Raw genomic sequence first — 18,887 nt, 5'->3', positions numbered from 1 at the left:
CACCATGGTCTTGTAGCGGATGCGAGCTTCAACTGGAAGCCAGTGGAGAGAGCGGAGGAGCGGGGTGACGTGAGAGAACTTGGGAAGGTTGAACACCAGACGGGCTGCGGCGTTCTGGATGAGTTGTAGGGGTTTAATGGCACAGGCAGGGAGCCCAGCCAACAGCGAGTTGCAGTAATCCAGACGGGAGATGACAAGTGCCTGGATTAGGACCTGCGCCGCTTCCTGTGTGAGGCAGGGTCGTACTCTGCGGATGTTGTAGAGCATGAACCTACAGGAACGGGCCACCGCCTTGATGTTGGTGGAGAACGACAGGGTGTTGTCCAGGATCACGCCAAGGTTCTTAGCGCTCTGGGAGGAGGACACAATGGAGTTGTCAACCGTGATGGCGAGATCATGGAACGGACAGTCCTTCCCCGGGAGGAAGAGCAGCTCCGTCTTGCCGAGGTTCAGCTTGAGGTGGTGATCCGTCATCCACACTGATATGTCTGCCAGACATGCAGAGATGCGATTCGCCACCTGGTCATCAGAAGGGGGAAAGGAGAAGATTAATTGTGTGTCGTCTGCATAGCAATGATAGGAGAGACCATGTGAGGTTATGACAGAGCCAAGTGACTTGGTGTATAGCGAGAATAGGAGAGGGCCTAGAACAGAGCCCTGGGGGACACCAGTGGTGAGAGCGCGTGGTGAGGAGACAGATTCTCGCCACGCCACCTGGTAGGAGCGACCTGTCAGGTAGGACGCAATCCAAGCGTGGGCCGCGCCGGAGATGCCCAACTCGGAGAGGGTGGAGAGGAGGATCTGATGGTTCACAGTATCGAAGGCAGCCGATAGGTCTAGAAGGATGAGAGCAGAGGAGAGAGAGTTAGCTTTAGCAGTGCGGAGCGCCTCCGTGATACAGAGAAGAGCAGTCTCAGTTGAGTGACTAGTCTTGAAACCTGACTGATTTGGATCAAGAAGGTCATTCTGAGAGAGATAGCAGGAGAGCTGGCCAAGGACGGCACGTTCAAGAGTTTTGGAGAGAAAAGAAAGAAGGGATACTGGTCTGTAGTTGTTGACATCGGAGGGATCGAGTGTAGGTTTTTTCAGAAGGGGTGCAACTCTCGCTCTCTTGAAGACGGAAGGGACGTAGCCAGCGGTCAAGGATGAGTTGATGAGCGAGGTGAGGTAAGGTAGAAGGTCTCCGGAAATGGTCTGGAGAAGAGAGGAGGGGATAGGGTCAAGCGGGCAGGTTGTTGGGCGGCCGGCCGTCACAAGACGCGAGATTTCATCTGGAGAGAGAGGGGAGAAAGAGGTCAAAGCACAGGGTTGGGCAGTTACCTCACACATACACTCTCTCACATAGACACGTCACACACACATCCTCTCTCACATAGACACGTCACACACACATACTCTCTCACATAGACACGTCACACACACATCCTCTCTCACATAGACACGTCACACACACATACACTCTCTCACATAGACACGTCACACACATACTCTCTCTCACATAGACACGTCACACACATACCCTCTCTCACATAGACACGTCACACACATACTCCCTCTCACATAGACACGTCACACACACTCTCTCACATAGACACGTCACACACACACACACACTCTCTCACATAGACACGTCACACACATACCCTCTCTCACATAGACACGTCACACACACTCTCTCACATAGACACGTCACACACACACACACACTCTCTCACATAGACACGTCACACACATACACTCTCTCACATAGACACGTCACACACACATACCCTCTCTCACATAGACACGTCACACACACTCTCTCACATAGACACGTCACACACATACACTCTCTCACATAGACACGTCACACACACACACACACTCTCTCACATAGACACGTCACACACATACCCTCTCTCACATAGACACGTCACACACATACTCCCTCTCACATAGACACGTCACACACACATACACTCTCTCACATAGACACGTCACACACATACACTCTCTCACATAGACACGTCACACACACATACTCTCTCTCACATAGACACGTCACACACACACACTCTCTCATGTAGACACGTCACACACATACCCTCTCTCACATAGACACGTCACACACATACTCCCTCTCACATAGACACGTCACACACACATACACTCTCTCACATAGACACGTCACACACATACATTCTCTCACATAGACACGTCACACACACTCTCTCACATAGACACGTCACACACACACACACACTCTCTCACATAGACACGTCACACACATACATTCTCTCACATAGACACGTCACACACACTCTCTCACATAGACACGTCACACACACATACCCTCTCTCACATAGACACGTCACACACATACTCCCTCTCACATAGACACGTCACACACACATACACTCTCTCACATAGACACGTCACACACATACACTCTCTCACATAGACACGTCACACACATACACTCTCTCACATAGACACGTCACACACACATACCCTCTCTCACATAGACACGTCACACACATACTCCCTCTCACATAGACACGTCACACACACATACACTCTCTCACATAGACACGTCACACACATACACTCTCTCACATAGACACGTCACACACACATACACTCTCTCACATAGACACGTCACACACACATACACTCTCTCACATAGACACGTCACACACATACACTCTCTCACATAGACACGTCACACATATACTCTCTCACATAGACACGTCACACACATACACTCTCTCACATAGACACGTCACACATATACTCTCACTTAGACACGTCACACACACATACTCTCTCACATAGACACGTCACACACATACTCTCTCACGTAGACACGTCACACACACATACACTCTCTCACATAGACACGTCACACACATTCTCTCTCTCACATAGACACGTCACACACACTCTCTCACATAGACACGTCACACACACACACACACTCTCTCACATAGACACTACACACATACACTCTCTCACGTAGACACGTCACACACATACCCAGACTGGAGCGTATTCAATTGAACCTTTAATTAATTTTTCCTGACTGAAAAGAGCATGCACGTCACAGACCTCTTTGGGTAAACCGACCTTGACAGAAAATAATTTATTGAGGTCAAATGTTAACAGCAAAATCACTCTCTCTCTCTCTCTCTCATCCTGTATCACCCAATTCTGTGTTCTGTGTATTTTCTACACTGTATATATATACACATGTATAAGCCTCCAGAAAATGCAGGTATACACACACAACACAAACAGAAATGTGACTCTAGAAAATATTTGAATCACTATATCAAAAGTGCTTTGGATAAATAACTACAATTTATTCCATTCATCAAAACAAATCGAGATAGAACCCCCCCCCCCCCCATTCCTTTCTTTGATTGTCTCCAACACACTAGTCTTTAAACCTGAGCCATACCCTGCATGTCTTCTGCCAATGTGTTATGCTGGTGAATGAGGAAGTATGGGGCGGATCAACGTCTATTGCATATAAACACAAGGGTTGGCTTTGTGCTGGCCAGCATTCATCACACGGTGGGGCATAACGTTCCTCTGAGAGTGTCCCACGGCATGGCTCATGTCGTGGCCGCTGCCGTCCGACCACTGGGGTGAGTCCACGGGCTCCTGCTTGATGGTCTGGCGCGGCGGTCCGTGACCTTTAAACTCGTAGTCCAACTTGTCCTGCTGCTGCATGTAGCCCTTGTTGTTGTGCTCCACGGGGCCGCTTGCGTACACGTCGATGCAGTTGATGCTTTGGCTGCTACAGAGCGGGTCTGAGTGGGACAACCTCTGGGGACTGAACTGGGACTGGTCCTTATTGACCACACTCTTCAAGGGCCTGCCGCCCCCCATGTTATTATAGTTCTGGAAGGGGCCGTTGTTGTAGGGCGGGCTGATGGGGCTGATGCCAGCCTTGCCCCTCTGGCACGACGAGTACTGTTCGTAGTAGTCCGCCTCCGACTTCATATGAAGGCCGTTGTTGTCGACATAGCTGTTGCCGCTGTGGTAGCGGTGGTCAAAGGGCTCCCGGCAGGGCCACGGACGGCCATACGCGTCGCAGCCGTTCTCCGAATCCGAGTCCTGCTCCACCTTGATGGGCATCTCAGGCAACAGGAGGTTGCCGTAGCACTCGCTCTTCACCGCCTCTCCCACGCAGTACAGGTCCAACTCGCCGGAGCTCTCGTACATCCTGGGCATGTAGATTTCACCACCTCGCCCTCCTCCGTGGCACATGCTGGGGGACATGCGGTAGGGCTTGCCATAGTGCCCACCTTTCCCGAGTCGATTAGAGGGGGTGTAGCCGCCACCTTGCCCCCCCCGGATGGGCCCCGAGGCAGGCCGCATGGGCCACAGGGAGTCCAGGCCTGGGCCTTTGGGGTGGGGGGCACCGCCCATGGAGGTCTTGCAGTAGTTGAGGGGCTCGTCCTGTCCACAATAGCCCCCCTCTGTCTTGTACTTGAGGCTGTCTTTGGAGAGGGGCGTCCAGGGGGCGTGGCGGCGCTGCTGGGGACCCCCAAGTTTGGTGCAGTTGAGGAGCAGCGGGTCCCCGCCATCAATCATCCCCCCCGCACTGCCAGCCTGCCTCCTCAACTGCTCCTCTCTCTCACTGCAACATGGAGGAAGAGAGAGAGGGAGGGAGATTAGTGTGATGCATTTGATACAGGGAATATGACAGAGATGATACAGGGAGAATGACAGAGATGATATAGGGAGAATGACAGAGATGAAACAGGGAGAATGACAGAGATGAAACAGGGAGAATGACAGAGATGAAACAGGGAGAATGACAGAGATGAAACAGGGAGAATGACAGAGATGATATAGGGAGAATGACAGAGATGATACAGGGAGAATGACAGAGATGATACAGGAAGAATGACAGAGATGATACAGGGAGAATGACAGAGATGATACAGGGAGACTGACAGAGATGATACAGGGAGAATGACAGAGATGAAACAGGGAGAATGACAGAGATGATACAGGGAGAATGACAGAGATGAAACAGGGAGAATGACAGAGATGATACAGGAAGAATGACAGAGATGATACAGGGAGAATGACAGAGATGAAACAGGGAGAATGACAGAGATGAAACAGGAAGAATGACAGAGATGATACAGGAAGAATGACAGAGATGATACAGGAAGAATGACAGAGATGATACAGGGAGAATGACAGAGATGATACAGGGAGAATGACAGAGATGATACAGGAAGCATGACAGAGATGAAACAGGGAGAATGACAGAGATGATACAGGGAGAATGACAGAGATGAAACAGGGAGAATGACAGAGATGAAACAGGGAGAATGACAGAGATGAAACAGGGAGAATAACAGAGATGATACAGGGAGAATGACAGAGATGAAACAGGGATAATGACAGAGATGATACAGGGATAATGACAGAGATGATACAGGGAGAATGACAGAGATGATACAGGGAGAATGACAGAGATGATACAGGGAGAATGACAGAGATGAAACAGGGAGAATGACAGAGATGAAACAGGGAGAATAACAGAGATGATACGGGGAGAATGACAGAGATGAAACAGGGAGAATGACAGAGATGATACAGGGAGAATGACAGAGATGACACAGGGAGAATGACAGAGATGATACAGGAAGAATGACAGAGAGGATATAGGGAGAATGACAGAGATGATATAGGGAGAATGACAGAGATTACACAGGAAGAATGACAGAGATGATACAGGGAGAATGACAGAGATGATACAGGGAGAATGACAGAGATGATACAGGAAGAATGACAGAGATGATACAGGGAGAATGACAGAGATGATACAGGGAGAATGACAGAGATGATACAGGAAGAATGACAGAGATGATACAGGGAGAATGACAGAGATGATACAGGGAGAATGACAGATATGATACAGGGAGAATGACAGAGATGATACAGGGAGAATGACAGAGATGATACAGGAAGAATGACAGAGATGATACAGAGGGAATGACAGAGATGATACAGGTAGAATGACAGAGATGATATAGGGAGAATGACAGAGATGATACAGGTAGAATGACAGAGATGATACAGGGAGAATGACAGAGATGATACAGGTAGAATGACAGAGATGATACAGGGGGAATGACAGAGATGATACAGGAAGAATGACAGAGATGAAACAGGGAGAATGACAGAGATGAAACAGGGAGAATGACAGAGATGATACAGGAAGAATGACAGAGATGATATAGGGAGAATGACAGAGATGATATAGGGAGAATGACAGAGATGGTACAGGGAGAATGACAGAGATGATACAGGGAGAATGACAGAGATGATACAGGAAGAATGACAGAGATGATACAGGGAGAATGACAGAGATGATACAGGGAGACTGACAGAGATGATACAGGGAGAATGACAGAGATGAAACAGGGAGAATGACAGAGATGATACAGGGAGAATGACAGAGATGAAACAGGGAGAATGACAGAGATGATACAGGAAGAATGACAGAGATGATACAGGGAGAATGACAGAGATGAAACAGGGAGAATGACAGAGATGAAACAGGAAGAATGACAGAGATGATACAGGAAGAATGACAGAGATGATACAGGAAGAATGACAGAGATGATACAGGGAGAATGACAGAGATGATACAGGGAGAATGACAGAGATGATACAGGAAGCATGACAGAGATGAAACAGGGAGAATGACAGAGATGATACAGGGAGAATGACAGAGATGAAACAGGGAGAATGACAGAGATGAAACAGGGAGAATAACAGAGATGATACAGGGAGAATGACAGAGATGAAACAGGGATAATGACAGAGATGATACAGGGATAATGACAGAGATGATACAGGGAGAATGACAGAGATGATACAGGGAGAATGACAGAGATGATACAGGAAGAATGACAGAGATGATACAGAGGGAATGACAGAGATGATACAGGTAGAATGACAGAGATGATATAGGGAGAATGACAGAGATGATACAGGTAGAATGACAGAGATGATACAGGGAGAATGACAGAGATGATACAGGTAGAATGACAGAGATGATACAGGGGGAATGACAGAGATGATACAGGAAGAATGACAGAGATGAAACAGGGAGAATGACAGAGATGAAACAGGGAGAATGACAGAGATGATACAGGAAGAATGACAGAGATGATATAGGGAGAATGACAGAGATGATATAGGGAGAATGACAGAGATGATACAGGGAGAATGACAGAGATGATACAGGGAGAATGACAGAGATGATACAGGGAGAATGACAGAGATGATACAGGAAGAATGACAGAGATGATACAGGGAGAATGAGAGAGATGATACAGGGAGAATGACAGAGATGATACAGGGAGAATGACAGAGATGATACAGGGAGAATGACAGAGATGATACAGGGAGAATGACAGAGATGATACAGGAAGAATGACAGAGATGATACAGGGAGAATGAGAGAGATGATACAGGGAGAATGACAGAGATGATACAGGGAGAATGACAGAGATGATACAGGAAGAATGACAGAGATGATACAGGGAGAATGACAGAGATGATACAGGAAGAATGACAGAGATGATACAGGGAGAATGACAGAGATGATACAGGGAGAATGACAGAGATGATTCAGGGAGAATGACAGAGATGATACAGGGAAAATGACAGAGGTGATACAGGGAGAATGACAGAGATGATACAGGGAGAATGACAGAGATGATACAGGGAGAATGACAGAGATGATACAGGGAGAATGACAGAGATGATACAGGAAGAATGAGAGTGGCATTATTAGACCTGGGCTTTGATCCAGGCTGGAACCTTTTGAGATGAGTTTCCATAACCACACATAACCGTGATCGACTATGAAAAGCCAACTTACTCCTGAGGTGCTGACCTGTTGCACCCTTTACAACCACTGTGATTATTATTATTTGACCCTGCTGGTCATCTATGAACGTTTGAACATCTTGGCCATGTTCTGTTATAATCTCCACCCGGCACAGCCAGAAGAGAACTGGCCACCCCTCAGAGCCTGGTTCCTCTCTAGGTTTCTTCCTAGGTTCTGGCCTTTCTAGGGAGTTTTTCCTAGCCACCGTGCTTCTACACCTGCATTGCTTGCTGTTTGGGGTTTTAGGCTGGGTTTCTGTACAGCACTTTGTGACATCAGCTGATGTAAGAAGGGCTTTATAAATACATTGGATTGATTGACATCACTTGCGCTATGCAGAATACACATTTTACTTTACAATATACTGCATAGGCAGTAGGAGGCACTGCTAAAAGCCCCTGGAGTGACACGGTGCTTGCTGTGATTGGTCGAGATTTCACAACGAAGTGGACCAATCACGTCCCTTGACCCCTCCCCCACCCCTACAACACGGGTGAGTGGTAGCTAACTAGCTAGTCTTCCTCAGCATAACTATTCTAGTGTGGTGATGATGTCCCCTTCTATTCTAGTGTAGTGATGATGTCCCCTTCTATTCTAGTGTAGTGATGATGTCTCCTTCTATTCTAGTGTAGTGATGATGTCCCCTTCTATTCTAGTGTAGTGATGATGTCCCCTTCTATTCTAGTGTAGTGATAATGTCCCCTCCCCTTCTATTCTAGTGTAGTGATGATGTCCCCTTCTATTCTAGTGTAGTGATGATGTCTCCTTCTATTCTAGTGTAGTGATAATGTCCCCTCCCCTTCTATTCTAGTGTAGTGATAATGTCCCCTCCCCTTCTATTCTAGTGTAGTGATAATGTCCCCTCCCCTTCTATTCTAGTGTAGTGATGATGTCCCCTTCTATTCTAGTGTAGTGATGATGTCCCCTTCTATTCTAGTGTAGTGATGATGTCTCCTTCTATTCTAGTGTAGTGATAATGTCCCCTCCCCTTCTATTCTAGTGTAGTGATAATGTCCCCTCCCCTTCTATTCTAGTGTAGTGATGATGTCCCCTTCTATTCTAGTGTAGTGATGATGTCCCCTTCTATTCTAGTGTAGTGATGATGTCCCCTTCTATTCTAGTGTAGTGATAATGTCCCCTCCCCTTCTATTCTAGTGTAGTGATGATGTCCCCTTCTATTCTAGTGTAGTGATGATGTCCCCTTCTATTCTAGTGTAGTGATAATGTCCCCTCCCCTTCTATTCTAGTGTAGTGATGATGTCCCCTTCTATTCTAGTGTAGTGATGATGTCTCCTTCTATTCTAGTGTAGTGATAATGTCCCCTCCCCTTCTATTCTAGTGTAGTGATGATGTCCCCTTCTATTCTAGTGTAGTGATGATGTCCCCTTCTATTCTAGTGTAGTGATGATGTCCCCTCCCCTTCTATTCTAGTGTAGTGATGATGTCCCCTTCTATTCTAGTGTAGTGATGATGTCTCCTTCTATTCTAGTGTAGTGATAATGTCCCCTCCCCTTCTATTCTAGTGTAGTGATGATGTCCCCTTCTATTCTAGTGTAGTGATGATGTCCCCTTCTATTCTAGTGTAGTGATAATGTCCCCTCCCCTTCTATTCTAGTGTAGTGATGATGTCCCCTTCTATTCTAGTGTAGTGATGATGTCTCCTTCTATTCTAGTGTAGTGATAATGTCCCCTCCCCTTCTATTCTAGTGTAGTGATGATGTATCCTTCTATTCTAGTGTAGTGATGATGTCCCCTTCTATTCTAGTGTAGTGATGATGTCCCCTCCCCTTCTATTCTAGTGTAGTGATGATGTCCCCTTCTATTCTAGTGTAGTGATAATGTCCCCTCCCCTTCTATTCTAGTGTAGTGATGATGTCCCCTTCTATTCTAGTGTAGTGATGATGTCCCCTTCTATTCTAGTGTAGTGATGATGTCCCCTCCCCTTCTATTCTAGTGTAGTGATGATGTCCCCTTCTATTCTAGTGTAGTGATGATGTCTCCTTCTATTCTAGTGTAGTGATAATGTCCCCTCCCCTTCTATTCTAGTGTAGTGATGATGTCCCCTTCTATTCTAGTGTAGTGATGATGTCCCCTTCTATTCTAGTGTAGTGATGATGTCTCCTTCTATTCTAGTGTAGTGATAATGTCCCCTCCCCTTCTATTCTAGTGTAGTGATGATGTCCCCTTCTATTCTAGTGTAGTGATGATGTCCCCTTCTATTCTAGTGTAGTGATGATGTCCCCTTCTATTCTAGTGTAGTGATGATGTCCCCTTCTATTCTAGTGTAGTGATGATGTCCCCTTCTATTCTAGTGTAGTGATGATGTCCCCTTCTATTCCAGTGCAGTGATGATGCCCCCTTCCTTACCCATATTCCAGTGCAGTGATGATGCCCCCTCCACTCTTGTGCTTGCCCCTCATCATCATGTTGTTCATCTTCATCTCAGTGATGGAGGGCAGCAGAAAGGGCACGGCCACACAGAATAGGGCCAGCTGGGGGGGTAGCAGGGCCCCCGAGCCCCACTTCTTCTTCTGTCCTTGGAGGAACTTGAGTCGGCCCTGGATCTGCATGGTCTGTCAGAGGGATACGAGGTCAGAGGTTACAAAGAGTGTTTAGTACACACAAAAGAACATGGCCATGTCAAGAAGTTATTTTTGCCAGATGCCATTTAGAAGCCTATACTTTGAAGCGAAATAATAATTTTAAAAAAGTATTATTGCATACAACTTGTCGATCTCAGCACTTTTGATAATGAAGAAAAATAACGTATTTGATTGAGACAAGCCAAGTTTTCATTCAGTCACAACAGCCTAGAGAAATAACAGTACAACCATAGTTGGGACACTGAAATCTGTAGTTATTTTTTTCTCTCCTCATCATATTTTAATTCACTTTATGACACTGTCATGAAGCATTATGACCACCCTGTGTCACTTTACTTGGATTAAGAAAATGCACTTTATGACACCGTTTGACAGGAGGAACTCTGTTGACCTTCCCTACAGTGTTCAAACCCAAGGCCGACTTCAAGCCGCATCACTTTCCACTGTTAGATCCAAACCTCCAAACTGCTCTTGTCAGACCTATGGGAGGTGGATCAACGGCTCTAAATAGTAAATACATCTGTGTCCAAACACCAAATCCCTTGGCCTGTTATGTCCGGGATATGGGGACATTCTATTTATACCTACACTCAAGCTACAAGTTCAGCAAATATGACACCAAATGGGAGATTTTTCATCTGTGAAGTTTATCCCAGTCAGCTCTCATTAGAAACATCCTGGCTGGCTGGGGTCTCGGACAGGGTTAATCCACTCACCAGGAAGCCAGAGGTGCTGTCCAGCAGGCAGCGCACGCGGGACATGAAACAGCGGTTGAAAAAGGAGGAGAACTCAGGAGCGACTCCCCCCGTCTCCTGAGAATGAAACAGGCTGCTCACCACAAAGTCCTCACCTGTATAGAAAAATACTAATATTCACTACAATGCAGATTTTCCAGTTTCATACAGTAGACCAAGACCTAAAACATTTACAAGCGAAACACACACACACACACACACACACACACACACACACACACACACACACACACACACACACACACACACACACACACACACACACACACACACACACACACACACACACACACACACACACACACACACACACACACACACACACACACACCATCTCTGGCGTGGAGAGGCATCATAGTTTAGTGGGGACTTTCCACTCATACATTGGCCATTAATCACAGTCTGCTTGGTTGTTGTGAACAGAGTTGATACATTTGATTACAGTGCCTCTTTCTTTTTTCTTCAAAACGAATAAACATTTGCAGTCTAGTCTGTTTAATGAATCAGTACTCGTTGCTCGCTCACTCCCTCTGTTACTAGGCCACTCCCCCCCCCCCGTACTGTTGCTGGTACTTATATACACACCAGTTCCTGAGACTAAGTGGTGTTGGCTGGGGTTCATGGCCCAGTGGAGCTGTCTTCTGAACTCTTGCCGGTCGTCCACATGGACATAATCAAAGACGTTTTGGTGCATCACGTCCGTCTGCATGGGGAGAGAGAGAGAGAGACAATAACACAACGAGCCCCCCCCCAGAACCATAACCTATAACCCCACCAGCCCATTACCAGATCGCCCTCTGCTTGAAGTATTGATGGGATCCAGGGTCTGGCCTATTGTGTTGGCAAACAGCGGTGCCCTCCCCACTTAATCTCTGCCGCGGTTCACTGGGTCGGCCCGATGGTCTCACACGCAGACCCAAAAATATCTGTAATGGGTCTGGTTAACAGGCTGCTAAATGGTGTGATTTTGTATGAGTTTCAAAGCTGGATCAAATCTTGATTAGGTCATTTTGTGGTTGGAGTAACTTTGAAAGAAATACATGTCACTTGGTTTAAAGAATACGACTGTTTGAATGACTGAAGTGTAACATTGCAGTGAATGACTTCACACAACTTGAGTTAAATTGGGTATTCATAGCAATATCCTCAGCAGCTCTTAAAAAAAGTGACATATTTACTGAAAGATTCGGTAAAGAGCAGCTGGTTGTTGTTGCCCATATGTTTTGCTTTATATTTGTGTTGCCGCTGAATTCCTCAAGGTCTGCCACAGAACGGACCCCACTGATTCCACTACAGTACACTACAGTGGCTCTTGGCTCTCCAATGTCACCGAATCACGGGGGCCAAAGAGTGCAAGCCTTGTTTGTCAAACATTGCGTGACACCAGCTCCCTAAAAGCAGAGCAGCCCAGCCCTGCTGAAAACAAGGCCCCCACAACCCAGCCCAAATGTGTAATACCTCTCTCTTAACCAGCAATAGCTGTGCTTTCTGTCAGGGAAATTACAGATTCCAACTGAAATATTCAACCTTCCCCCCCATAACATCCACATTGGAGACACGCAAGGTTTTTCTTTTTTTTACAAGATTTTTGCACATGTCACCACAGTTCCCAGCGGCAGACAGATCGGATGTCTATTGTATGAGGTTCTCTCTAAAACAGAATAGTGATGTTTTCCTTGGCCCTCGAGTCTTGATTTTCAAAAGCGTAATTACAATGGAGCAAATAGGATCAAAGAAACAACACTTGTCTCTGCACCATTTCAGCGCTTTCCTGTGGTGTCGTCCCTAAACACGCTCCTACATTTTGTCTCCTGCGTTACATATTAGTGCTGTGTCTGGTTTGTCTGTTTTTTTACTATGGCTTCTTTATTATGATGAAAAAAGATTAACAATGGGTTTCGACTCCACCTCATATAAACTTCAATGGGGTCCAGGATCCTGCTATATAACCCAACAGAAATAGGACATATTTTTTATTTTAACGTTTTTTATTTATTTTTTACAATCACCAATGTATTTTTTGGGGTAAATATACAGTAGGTACACTACCGTTCCAAAGTTTTGGGGTCACATAGCAATGTCCTTGTTTTCCATGAAAACAAACATGAAATGAGTTGCAAAATGAATAGGAAATATAGTCAAGACGTCGACAAGGTTATAAATAATGATTTTTAATTGAAATAATAATTGTGTCCTTCAAACGTAGCTTTCGTCAAAGAATCCTCCATTTGCAGCAATTACAGCCTTTCAGACCTTTAGCGTTCTAGTTGTCAATTTGTTGAGGTAATCTGAAGAGATTTCACCCCATGCTTCCTGAAGCACTTTCCACAAGTTGGATTGGCTTGATGGGCACTTCTTACGTACCATACGGTCAAGCTGCTCCCACAACAGCTCAATAGGGTTGAGATCCGGTGACTGTGCTGGCCACTCCATTATAGACAGAATACCAGCTGACTGCTTCTTCCCTAAATAGTTCTTGCATAGTTTGTAGCTGTGCTTTGGGTCATTGTCCTGTTGTAGGAGGAATTTGGCTCCGATTAAACGCCGTCCACAGGGTATGGAATGGTGTTGCAAAATGGAGTGATAGCCTTCCTTCTTCAAGATCCATTTTACCCTGTACAAATCTCCCACTTTACCACCACCAAAGCACCCCCAGACCATCACATTGCCTCCACCATGATGACAGATGGTTCACTCCTCCACCATGCTTCACAGATGGTTCACTCCTCCACCATGCTTCACAGATGGTTCACTCCTCCACCATGCTTCACAGATGGTTCACTCCTCCACCATGCTTCACAGATGGTTCACTCCTCCACCATGCTTCACAGATGGTTCACTCCTCCAGCATCTTTTCATTTTTTCTGCGTCTCACGAATGTTCTTCTTTGTGATCCGAACACCTCAAACTTAGATTTGTCTGTCAATAACACTTTTTTCCAATCTTCCTCTGTCCAGTGTCTGTGTTCTTTTGCCCATCTTTTTATTAAATTTTTATTGGCCAGTCTGATATGGCTTTTTCTTTGCAACTCTGCCTAGAAGGCCAACATCCCGGAGTCGCCTCTTCACTGTTGACGTTGAGACTGGTGTTTTGCGGGTACTATTTAATGAAGCTAACAGTTGAGGACTTGTGAGGCGTCTGTTTCTAAACTAGACTAATGTACTTGTCCTCTTGCTCAGTTGTGCACCGGGGCCTCCCACTCCTCTTTCTATTCTGGTTAGAGCCAGTTTGCTCTGTTCTGTGAAGGGAGTAGTACACGGCGTTGTACGAGATCTTCAGTTTCTTGGCAATTTCTCCCGTGGAATAGCCTTTGAGTCAACTTTGTGTGTCTGTGTGTACATACGAGTTGAAGTTTGTTTTGAGCCAACTACACATCATAAAAAGTATTAATTGATTGGTTCAGGTGAACAATGATTCATACTGCGTGATCTATAGTGTGTGTGTCCGTACTCCCTTCTCCCCCGGAAGGAGCCCCCGACCCTGTGACCTGGTGTGAAGAGACAGTGACAAGCCTTTCACTGACACCTCCACATTTGTATTTTCATTTAACCTTTATTTAACTAGGCAGGTCAGTTAAGAACAAATTATTATTTACAATGACGGCCTACACCGGTTGTGATACAGCCTGGATAGGAACCAAGGTTTCTGTAGTGATGCCTCTAGCACTGAGATGCAGGGCCTTAGACTGTTGCGCCACTCGGGAGCAATGTGGAAGGTCTCAGGTCACTAGGTCTCAGGGTCACTAGGTCTCAGGGTCACTAGGTCTCAGGGTCACTAGGTCTAAGGGTCACTAGGTCTCAGGGTCACTAGGTCTCAAGGTCACTAGGTCTCAGGGTCACTAGGTCTCAGGGTCACTAGGTCTCAGTGTCAATAGGTCTCAGGGTCACTAGGCCTCAGGGTCACTAGGTCTCAGGGTCACTAGGTCTCAGGGTCACTAGGTCTAAGGGTCACTAGGTCTCAGGGTCACTAGGTCTCAGGGTCACTAGGTCTCAGGGTCACTAGGTCTCAGGGTCACTAGGCCTCAGGGTCACTAGGTCTCAGGGTCACTAGGTCTCAGGGTCACTAGGTCTCAGGGTCACTAGGTCTCAGGGTCACTAGGTCTCAGGGTCACTAGGCCTCAGGGTCACTAGGTCTCAGGGTCACTAGGCCTCAGGGTCACTAGGTCTCAGGGTCACTAGGTCTCAGGGTCACTAGGCCTCAGGGTCACTAGGTCTCAGGGTCACTAGGTCTCAGGGTCACTAGGTCTCAGGGTCACTAGGTCTCAGGGTCACTAGGTCTCAAGGTCACTAGGTCTCAGGGTCACTAGGTCTCAGGGTCACTAGGTCTCAGTGTCACTAGGTCTCAGGGTCACTAGGCCTCAGGGTCACTAGGTCTCAGGGTCACTAGGTCTCAGGGTCACTAGGTCTAAGGGTCACTAGGTCTCAGGGTCACTAGGTCTCAGGGTCACTAGGTCTCAGGGTCACTAGGCCTCAGGGTCACTAGGTCTCAGGGTCACTAGGTCTCAGGGTCACTAGGTCTTTGACTACCACCTCCAGATTGTAACCTGGTGCCACTGTATATTAATCTGTGTGTCTGATAGCTGCGGCCATTGGGACAGCAGTATCTACCACGCTGACACTGGGTGTAGTGACCCCTGTCTCAACTCACCACTGTCTAGGGGGCTCTCTCAATGTGCAGAGTACACACAGTCCCTCCACTTTACATGGCATACCAACCCGTCTGTTACCCTTAACCACTGCTCGACAACTTTTGTAAATGGTCAGCAGAAACCCCTTTAAATGAAGGTAAGTTATCTAACCTGTATGTCCTGGAGTATCATACTTGTCAGAATAAACATTCAAATAATAATAATAATAATAATAACGAGACATACCTGATGGAAGCCCAAATAGTCAACGATGTTTGAGGAGGAAAAGAAAACCATTCCATCGCTGCTCACCACCAACGCAAAGCCAGTAATGGACTAGAGGGGGGAAATAGAGGAGACCAACATTAGTTTGTATTAATCATGATACTAACAAGAGGCACTTGGCTTTGGAGCTTGGCTTATCTCGTTTGGCTTAATGGTCATTTAATATCACAGATATGAGCGTGAATATTTCCTCATACTATATGTGTCTTCCAAGGAAGAACCAAAAGATGAGCAAAGCCATCACAGAGGTTTTCAATCGACTGTCGTCAAATTTAAAGTATTCAGGCTGTCCACAGGCTGTCCACAACTGAGGTAGGAGGGAGGGAGGGAGAGAGGAGAGAGAGGGGAGAGAGGAGAGAGAGGGGAGAGAGGGGAGAGAGGGAGAGGAGAGAAAGAGAGAAGAGAGAGAAAGAGGGGGGAGAGAGGGAGAGGAGAGAAAGAGGGGAGAGAGAGAGAGAGGTAAAGAAAGGCAGTTCAGCGGAGGAATTGGTTCCCCAAACTGTAATTTATGAACTTCCAGTGTTTGTACTTGGTGATCCCCGGCGATCGCGTGACTGGTGCTGTGCACCAGCCAGACCCTGTCACCTCCAGTTTACTGTGAGCAACGCCAGGTCAGCTCTGGCTGCTACACTGCTCTACTCCTGGCTAGCACTGGGACTGCTCCACTCCTGGCTAGTACTGGGACTGCTCTACTCCTGGCTAGTACTGGGACTGCTCTACTCCTGGCTAGTACTGGGACTGCTCCACTCCTGGCTAGTACTGGGACTGCTCTACTCCTGGCTAGTACTGGGACTGCTCTACTCCTGGCTAGTACTGGGACTGCTCTACTCCTGGCTAGTACTGGGACTGCTCTACTCCTGGCTAGTACTGGGACTGCTCTACTCCTGGCTAGTACTGGGACTGCTCTACTCCTGGCTAGTACTGGGACTGCTCTACTCCTGGCTAGTACTGGGACCGCTCTACTCCTGGCTAGTACTGGGACTGCTCTACTCCTGGCTAGTACTGGGACTGCTCTACTGCTCTACTCCTGGCTAGTACTGGGACTGCTCTACTCCTGGCTAGTACTGGGACTGCTCCACTCCTGGCTAGTACTGGGACTGCTCTACTCCTGGCTAGTACTGGGACTGCTCTACTCCTGGCTAGTACTGGGACCGCTCTACTCCTGGCTAGTACTGGGACTGCTCTACTCCTGGCTAGTACTGGGACTGCTCTACTCCTGGCTAGTACTGGGACTACTCTACTCCTGGCTAGTACTGGGACTGCTCTACTCCTGGCTAGCACTGGGACTGCTCTACTCCTGGCTAGTACTGGGACTGCTCTACTCCTGGCTAGTACTGGGACTACTCTACTCCTGGCTAGTACTGGGACTGCTCTACTCCTGGCAAGTACTGGGACTGCTCCACTCCTGGCTAGTACTGGGACTGCTCTACTCCTGGCTAGTACTGGGACTGCTCTACTCCTGGCTAGTACTGGGACTGCTCTACTCCTGGCTAGTACTGGGACTGCTCTACTCCTGGCTAGTACTGGGACTGCTCTACTCCTGGCTAGTACTGGGACCGCTCTACTCCTGGCTAGTACTGGGACTGCTCTACTCCTGGCTAGTACTGGGACTGCTCCACTCCTGGCTAGTACTGGGACTGCTCTACTCCTGGCTAGTACTGGGACTGCTCTACTCCTGGCTAGTACTGGGACTGCTCTACTCCTGGCTAGTACTGGGACTGCTCTACTCCTGGCTAGTACTGGGACTGCTCTACCCCTGGCTAGTACTGGGACTGCTCTACTCCTGGCTAGTACTGGGACTGCTCTTCTCCTGGCTAGTACTGGGACCGCTCTACTCCTGGCTAGTACTGGGACCGCTCTACTCCCGGCTAGTACTGGGACTGCTCTACTCCTGGCTAGTACTGGGACTGCTCCAGTTGCTGTTTGGGTGTGTGTTGATCTAGGTTTGTTCAATGGTTGTGTGTGTGTGTGTGTGTATGTATGTGTGTGTGTGTGTGTGTGTGTGTGTCTGTGTGTGTGTGTGTATGTGTGTGTGTGTGTGTGTGTGTGTGTGTGTGTGTGTGTGTGTGTGTGTGTGTGTGTGTGTGTGTGTGTGTGTGTGTGTGTGTGTGTGTGTGTGTGTGTGTGTGTGTGTGTGTGTGTGTGTGTGGATGAAGACAGTGTGGATGAAGACAGTGTCAGGTGTAGCGGTGGGAATGAACACAGTGTTTGACAGGTTTAAACGACACACTCCTGGAACTGTGAGCACTGCTGAAAAACAGCAGGCCTGTGCGTGACAAGCTACTCTACGAATATATATTATTGTTCTGTACAGCATAGCGGATATAGGACATGGTGTATATATATATTAGTAAATGTCTTGTAGTACAGGAAATGGTGTATATATATATTAGTAAATGTCTTGTAGTACAGGAAATGGTGTATATATATATTAGTAAATGTCTTGTAGTACAGGAAATGGTGTATATATATATTAGTAAATGTCTTGTAGTACAGGAAATGGTGTATATATATATTAGTAAATGTCTTGTAGTACAGGAAATGGTGTATATATATATTAGTAAATGTTTTGTAGTACAGGAAATGGTGTATATATATATTAGTAAATGTCTTGTAGTACAGGAAATGGTGTATATATATATTAGTAAATGTTTTGTAGTACAGGAAATGGTGTATATATATTAGTAAATGTTTTGTATGACAGGAAA

At 46.8% G+C, this 18,887-nt stretch overlaps 1 protein-coding gene across 1 annotated transcript in view; it reads right to left on the bottom strand.

Annotated features, from left to right (window-relative positions):
- Positions 1-1,309: 1,309 nt before the first annotated feature.
- Positions 1,310-18,887, bottom strand: part of LOC129822998 (aryl hydrocarbon receptor repressor-like) — a 166,689-nt gene continuing 149,111 nt past the window's right edge. The window contains exons 4-8 of the mRNA XM_055881647.1: positions 16,141-16,230; positions 11,853-11,970; positions 11,229-11,362; positions 10,277-10,482; positions 1,310-4,627 (exon numbers count right to left, since the gene is read on the bottom strand). Coding sequence (XP_055737622.1) covers positions 3,502-4,627; positions 10,277-10,482; positions 11,229-11,362; positions 11,853-11,970; positions 16,141-16,230 — 1,674 coding nt within the window. The 3' untranslated portion in view covers positions 1,310-3,501. The remainder of the gene's footprint in view (positions 4,628-10,276; positions 10,483-11,228; positions 11,363-11,852; positions 11,971-16,140; positions 16,231-18,887) is intronic.

Source organism: Salvelinus fontinalis, chromosome 25 (genome assembly GCF_029448725.1).
Source record: "Salvelinus fontinalis isolate EN_2023a chromosome 25, ASM2944872v1, whole genome shotgun sequence".
Classification (NCBI taxonomy): domain Eukaryota; kingdom Metazoa; phylum Chordata; class Actinopteri; order Salmoniformes; family Salmonidae; genus Salvelinus; species Salvelinus fontinalis.
Note: the sequence above shows the minus strand (reverse complement) of the source record. Positions and strands in the feature narration are given on the sequence as shown.